The sequence below is a fragment of the Sinocyclocheilus rhinocerous genome, unplaced genomic scaffold (assembly GCF_001515625.1).
Source record: "Sinocyclocheilus rhinocerous isolate Xijiao unplaced genomic scaffold, SAMN03320098_v1.1 scaffold494, whole genome shotgun sequence".
NCBI classification, from domain to species: Eukaryota; Metazoa; Chordata; class Actinopteri; order Cypriniformes; family Cyprinidae; genus Sinocyclocheilus; species Sinocyclocheilus rhinocerous.
Window position 1 is genome coordinate 234,730 of NW_015628684.1, and position 7,911 is coordinate 242,640.

General features: G+C 38.3%; 1 protein-coding gene across 2 annotated transcripts in view; it reads right to left on the reverse strand.

The window, feature by feature from the left end:
* Positions 1–935: 935 nt before the first annotated feature.
* Positions 936–7,911, reverse strand: part of LOC107738007 (telomerase Cajal body protein 1-like) — a 15,275-nt gene continuing 8,299 nt past the window's right edge. The window contains exons 7-12 of one of the 2 annotated variants that reach the window (XR_001639850.1): positions 5,073–5,296; positions 3,506–3,717; positions 3,253–3,356; positions 3,031–3,174; positions 2,012–2,310; positions 936–1,730 (exon numbers count right to left, since the gene is read on the reverse strand). Coding sequence is in view for 1 of the 2 variants with exons in the window: in XM_016549666.1 (XP_016405152.1) it covers positions 2,091–2,310; positions 3,031–3,174; positions 3,253–3,356; positions 3,506–3,717; positions 5,073–5,296 (904 nt within the window). In the remaining variant the exon portion in view is untranslated. Of the gene's footprint in view, positions 2,311–3,030; positions 3,175–3,252; positions 3,357–3,505; positions 3,718–5,072; positions 5,297–7,911 lie in introns of both variants that reach the window. The other variant, XM_016549666.1, reaches the window with a different exon arrangement.

The following is a 7,911-nucleotide window of genomic DNA, read 5'->3' on the forward strand; positions in this document are numbered from 1 at the left end:
GAGAGCAGCTTGGAAGAGAGGGGCGGGGTCAGCAGAGCTCATTAACATTTAAAGGAAAATGCTACAAAAATGCGTGCTCTGAAAAGAGCTGTTTTTGACAGGGTAAAAAAGGTGTTTTTTACACTACCATTGAGAAATTTTAACCAAACTATGTTACAGACTTTTCATTAAGACCCTAAAGAATCATATCAATTTGTAGAAAATGGGCATCCTATGACCCCTTTAAAGGGGTCATATGATTCTATTTTAAAGATCATTATTTTGTGTATTTGGTGTAACAGAATATGTTGACATGCTTTAATGTTCAAAAAACACATTATTTTTCAAATACTGTACATTATTGTAGGTCCTCTATGCCCCGCCTCTCTCAAACACGTCGTTTTCAACAAAGCCCCCTCCTTTGACAAGCGCAGTCTGCTCTCATTGGCCAGCTGACCCAGTACATTGTGATTGGCCGAACACCGCAAGCAATCGCTGTTCCTGAAACCACGCCTTCTTTCTTTGCGTGCACATTTGGGCGGCATTATGCTAATATTTCCACATAGTGATGTAGATATGTGGGGGCGTGTTAGAACGAGCCGTTTTAGGTAGGCGTGGCTGACTCTTAACTTTTATAACGAATATCTCTTTGGATTTGAGACTTTAGTCTTTGCAACTTTACAGATGTTCTTTATGCACCAAGAGCTTGTAACACTCCAAAGAGAAAGGAAAACTTGAAATCGCATCATAGGACCCCTTTAAGAAGACTTCTGTGAATCAGGCCCATGACTACTTTGAAAATCTGCACGATATCATTAATGTACACAGCACAAATACAGGAAGTTACACACCTAAGCCTGAGCAATAGTAATAGTGATTACTACTTCCTTTAAAAACCAATAAATGTCAGAAACCCTGTGACATTTTTTATGTAAACATGTTTATTAATCTTTTCAGCCACAGTGATCTACCGGTTGCAAATGGTTCCTCTGAGTAGAAGAAACCACAAGCAGACCTGAATGATTTGGCTTACAATCCAGAGAAACTGTACAAAAAAGGTTTGTATTACGCATTTGTACAAACAACTGATGCTTTCAGCAGTGAATGTAATAAGATATTCAGCACTCTGACTACAGCATGTTTGGCAAGCCTGAAACATTCAAACCCACTGCTTTAAAGAGTAAATTACAGGCACAAACACACACACAAGGTAAAGCTGTAAAAAGCGTACATTTGTAAAAACACACACCATTGTGTCAAGATGACAGCTAACAGTAGAATATGCAAACGCTCTCTCTCTCCAACACATACACAAACAAACAAACACAGGTTATTATAAAAGGGAATGCACAGTCTCAGCTAAAGCAACGGGGCCCACTGAGAGGCAGGAAAACAACCACATTCACACACAATGAAGCAGATTACTGGCTTACAAAAATATATTCACAGCTGCCCACTGTAGCTCTATGGCACATTTAACATAAGATGAACTGTCTCAGTCCATCACACACGGCCTTCCCATAGTCAAAATCATCACATACAGGGATTAAACCTGCTCCTGAAATAACTCTTCTGCGTTCACTGACAGTCCTTAAAGTAAGTCCCAGACAAGGCTCAATGTGTTTCCTGAAAACCGGCTTTACATGGTGAAAGGAAAACAAACCCAATGCAAATCGGAAAGGCTGCACTGCTGCATCGGAAACCTGAGAGGCATCACACTCCAGGGACGACAGGGCATCCTGAAAGCATTGCTGGTAAACAACTTAAACATCAATTTAGGTACCCGTCCAAACAAAATGAAATCTATGAATGAATTATTAATATTTCAGATCAGTGTCCCAGGTGATCTGAATCATAATTTGCTGTCAGAACCGGTTTAAATTCAATGGATTTTGGAGGATTTCAGTCTTGACTTTTACACATTCATTGATTGAGGTTTACAAACCCAGCAACATGCAAAGAACAAAAAGCCTGGAGGATTTTAAAAAGGGACTATTCTACAATTAAAATAGATGCAGAATTACAATCTTACCACTCTTCACCTAAACAATCATTATAGGTTTGGCAGTAGATTATGGGTCGTCAGGAATACAGTTTTACAATCGAAAGATCTAGCTCTCAATAACTGCTGGCTCCTCCTCCTGGCCTCTCTCATTGGTTGAGCCCAATGGGCCGGCCCACCACAGCACCAGAGCGTTGTCCTGTCGAACGCCGTTTGATGACATCACATTCCCCTCAACTGAATCAGACTCAGAGTCCTCACTGTCAGACGGCCAACAGAACTTACGCTGACCACTGGACGAAGCCACCAATGGCATGAAAGGGTGCACGCTGTAGAGATGAGGGAGTAAGAAAAAAGGGGGTAAAATTAGCAATATTTACTCAATTGCATTTAATTATTTAGCAGATGCTTACGTTTTCACAGTTGTGTTAAAGATGCGATGCTGTCAAATTGATCGTAAGTGTCTGTAAAGACGTTTACATTGCTACAAAAAAGATTTCAAACAAATGCTCTTCATTTTTTACTTTCTATTCTTAAAAAAAATAACAAAATATTAAGCAGCACTACTGTTTTCAACAGTAATAATAATAATTTTTTGAGCTTCAGATAAGCATATTACAATTTCTAAAGGATCTTGGAGTAATGGAAAACAGTTATTTTTAAACTAATAATATTTCGCAAAATTAATGCAGCCTCTGTGAGCGTAAGAGACTTCTTTCAAAAATGTTTAAAAACCTTACTGATCCCCTTTTTTTCAACGGTAGTGCATGAATACCACATGAATTGAAAATATGCTTTTTAAGTTCTTAGTAAAAAGTACAAATTATAATATCTCTAATTTTAATAAATGTATTTCAGAGAAGACTAAAGGCTGGGTAAGGGACAAACCCAAAATAGAGAAATTAGGAAAATGAATTACAGAGCCACAATAAAAAGGTGAAGTGATTATCCATAAAAGCTATGATTTTTAAAGAGTTTATGAACTTTACATTTTATATATCACTAAGTTTTTAATTTCATACATTTTATAAATGTTATTTAAATTATACCTGATGCCATTAGTACAATCAGTGTGCGCCTGAAACTGCAGCAGAGGTTGTAGTGGCTCCTCGTTCCCATCAGGTGGCGCTGTGAGGGTGTCCCACACTGACACCACACCATCTGTGTCCCCACTCAGTAGATATCGGCCAGATCTATTTCAGACACACAAATATCAACATCAGCAAAGCATAAATGGATCTAATAAGTAAACTGGTATATCTTTATCTTACTGGTCCAGGTCAAAGTAGATACGCTGGTTTGTATTGACGTTCCTGTGCATGGAGAACAGAACTTGTCCCAGATCTCTAAGGTCCCAGCACAGGATCTCTGAATCCTGAAAGCAGTGACACATAACATTAGCTGGACAATTCAAAACATGCAACCAAATAACAGCACGTCTGATTGGTGGATGTATCCGTCATACTAAATTTGGCTATATAAACCTGTTAGGGACAGAAGTACAGCACATATGAGCCCACTGACCTTGCGGCCGCCCGTGTACAGGTGATAGCCGTTGGGTGAGAACAGCAGGTGTGTAAGGCCTCCGCGGTGTCGAGTGGGCAGCAGAGCCAGCAGAGAACCGTCCTCACAGGAGTAGAGGCCGGCCGAACGGGAGTACGACCCACAGGCGTACATGGACTGGCACGAACTGAAGGCAATACAGGAGATAATGCCAGTCTGACCCTGTTTCTTGACTTAAAAAAGGTATGAAATGAGCGGGAAGAAAAACAGGAACAACAGTTACTTGTAATCAGTTTGGTTTCATATTAGAAAACCAAGAAAAATCATTGAATAATGAGAAACTACAAAACGAAGTGTCCAGACAAGGAATAATTTTTTCCAGACAAGGAAAAGCTGACTTTACTTAGTCAAAGCTAACAACTAATTAATATAGAATATAGAATTAATATAGAACAATTAAAATAGAATTCGTCTGATGTGCAATCACTACTGTTCAAAAGTTTGGAGTTGATGTTTTTGAAAGAAGCCTTTTATGTTCACCAAGCCTGCATTTATTTGATAAAAAAAAAAAAAACAGTAAAAACATGAATAATATAAAATATTATTACAATTTAAAATTACTGTTTTCTATTTGAATATATTTTAATGTAGTGTATTCCTGCTATGGCAAAGCTAAATTTTCAGCAGCTATCTTTAGTGTCACATGATCCTTCAGAAATCATTCTAATATGCTGATTTGGAGTTCAGGAAACATTTTTTTTTATTATCATTGATGAAAAAGAGTTGTGCTACTACTACTACTAAAACATTTTTGATTGAGATTTTTTGATGAATAGAAAGTTCAAAAGAACAGCATTTATCATCAATCATTTGTAACATTATAAATGTATTTACTGTCACTTTTGATCAATTGAGTGCATCCTTATTGAATAAAGTACAGTACAGTATTAATTTATTTAAAAAAAAAAAATTTCTGTACCTACGGTAGAATATGTATATCAGCTGCTCCATGACAACTTGGTATGTAAACATGGAACTACATTATCAATTTTACAATATCATTTTTGAGTCTTTTTTTGTAAATAAAATGTTACATATTTTGAAGGTTTTTATCTAATCAAGCCAGATGTTTTATGAAAAAAAAAGTCTCTTTTCATTTGCATCCAATTTTAAAAAACAAACAAAAAATATATAATATAATATAATATAAATAGTAGGCGGCATCTTTCATCAGTCTGAACAAAGATCTTTTATGTAAAATCCAGACCATTAATTAATTACAATAGCAGTGTTGAAACACTATGAATGAGTCAGTCACTACAAACATGCTAAGATAATTATATCCACAGCTACTGTCTAGATCAGAGGCATGCATGCCGTGTTAGCTTAATCAAGCCAAATATGTGTTTCCCGCCATGAATGTGTTTGGAACAAATCCACCCTAACAAACAAAAAGAAATGAAATAGGATTACAGGCATTCCACACCCATACCAGCCAGCCAGCCGTCTTAATGACCCCAATTAAGAAGCGTTTGAAGAGTGAGAGTGATTGATGTAGTGGTTATTCTTCTACAAGAGGGACCCTCACCCATGGTGGGCCTCTGCTCGCAGTCTCTCCCAGGACGGTCGGTGTGGAAGACCCTGACGATTTTGTCAAAGCCACAGTAGAGCTGAGAGCCGTCAGGAGAGAAACACAGCGAATGGGCCGCTGTCAGCTCATCCAGGTGGTTGTAGGGTCGAAAAGATGCTCGGAGGTCCCCGTAAAACGCGTCCCATATGTGGACGGGGTTGTCTCGGCTACTGCTGGCAATGCTGAAGGGAAAAGAAAAGAAGAAAACGGGAATATATTGCAAAATCTTAAAACTTTCCCCAATGAAATCTATTGTTTTGGGAAAAACAAGAGATTGCAACATCAGACTTGACAGTAAGACTGGCTTTCTTTCAAACTCACAACACAAAAGACCCATTCACAATAGATAATCTAACAAATGAAGAGCTAAACAATTTGAAGTGAAAGACGATGTCTACTGCTAGATAAAAAAAAGGAGGCATATGAGTACATGCCATTCAAAAGTCTGGAAAATCCCTATACAAGAGGTTTTGGTATATCAGCATGAATCTTTATTATTTTGTGATGACTTTGCATTGATAAGGGGACAATACAACGTATTAAAACAGTTTTTTTTACCTAAATTCAAGTTTTCAGAACACTGAAAAATACTAGAAAAATCCTGTTTATAAATCATCTCTGTGCTTTGGGATGGAATAAAACAATGCAAGTTCTCATGTGAACACTTAGATAATACAATGTTTAAATACGATGCTACTATTTTACTGTAAAACTGATAAATTATGGGGGGGTTCACTAAATTCAATGGAACACGTGGAAAATGATCAGCAAGTCACATGAATTTTTTGCTCACATTCTTACAGTGTGGTCACATTAATTAATGCGCGACAAAATTTTGCAGACAAAATCCAATCATTCCAATAAGTTTTGCTTGAGTGCGAAAAACTTCCTTGTGCAGATTTTGATCAAGTTCAAGTTTATCATGTGAATTGAAAGCTGCTTGTTTTGAAAGTAACTTATGTGTGCTGTGCTTTATACATCACTACATTATCGACAACAGACCTTTTATGTCTAAATTTTGCTAATGTGACCACACATTTAAGGCAAAGTAAGTCCATTCGTATTCCCAATTGTAAGAATTCCTATTGAAATGATTTGATTTCGTGTGTGAAAATTCACTGAACAGCGGTAAGTGTCACTGCACCTTTAGGTACTTTATTAAGCGTTAAAGTAAGTCATCACCATATACTGCCATTGAATTCAGTCTACTCGACCGGGTATTTATTAAATGATCTCCACTTGTGTTTCACAGAATAATGTCAAATGGGTTCGGAATGACATGAGGGTGAGAAAATGAAGTCAGAACTTCTATTTCTGGGTGAACCATTTCCTTAAGTACAGATCCGTCGTTCTGTCTCAACAGGAGGGCAACATAGTTTAAAAGTGTATAATGAGAAACGACACCAAAATGACTTGAGTCGAGATGGAGGAAGTAAATGACCTGAATACTAAGCACCTCCCCTGGAGGGAACGGCCAATCATAAGTCAGAGATAATGATCAACCCCTGTGGACATTCAAGCTGCTCTTCAGCCAATGGCAGCAGTCAGAACATTACGCTACGAATGCCTAGAAGAACTTTGCTCGGAAACTGCTGCGTTTCATAATGCTTCAAAAATACCTGTAAATAATATCACTACAACCAGACACAAGATGACAGATTATTACTGAGCATGTCTCGTCTGACTTCTTTAACCTCATCCTCTTCATCTTTAGGAGTTCTTTATGAAGTTACAGTTTCGTCCTTGACCCACGACTTGTCATTCCTTCATTTTCTTTGTCATTTTCGGTCGCTGCAGGGCGGATTCTGTAATCCCAAACAACGTTTGATCAGAACTGACGCTGCGTGTGGGTGAAACAGCACATGCCACAGTTAACGAGCCCTTGTTAGTAACCTGCCGCAGCTATCCGTGACGACTGGCATTGATTTGGACTGATTTCTGTTCCATTGCCTTTTGTCCCACAAAAACATAACCATCAGGAGTACATCATTAAACGAGAACTGAAGCGACAAGAGGACTGGAGAGGAAGAATAAGAGGCCACTTACTTCCTCCCTAAACAATTCTAGCACTACTTTTAGTAAACCCTAACACACACATAGTTATTTACATAGAGAGAGAGCTGGGAAAAATAACATGTCAATTTCTGTGAAATTATTAGCACTGCATCAATTTTCACCTCCTGAGGTAGCTATGCTAATGTCTTTTTTTCACAACCTTGCACTAGAGTAACAGTATATGATCACACTTACTGTATTAATTGCGAAAATGAATGCACAAAATCAATGAATGGGAAAAAATTAACTGACAGAGAGCTGACCGAACTCTGACAGAGGCACATTTGTGACCCTGGACCACAAAACCAGTCATAAGGGTCAATTTTTTGAAATTGAGATTTATACATCATCTGAAAGCTAAATAAATACAGAGTTCTGGCATGAAACTCTAGATGGCGCAGTCTGATAGGTCTGGCTCAATCTGACCTGGCGACATCATTGTCACATTGCAGCTGATTGGTTCTCTCCTGTATCGGTAGCCAATGAGCTTACTGCTCAGTATTCAAATACCTGGCTTTTGTTTGCTGTAGTAGTTTGCAGCCCACTTCAGAAACCCTCCACCTTCCTCAGCTCCACCTGTATAGATCTGCTACGGGGTTATTAATGTATGCTGTATGGGGTTATTTCATGTATGTTATATTTGCAGCAGCAATATTTCTTACATGCTCGCAGCAGCATGTTGTGGATGTATTGGCAGTAGCAAGTCTCGGTACTTGCTCTGCCGCAGCAGCAGCAGCGTAGC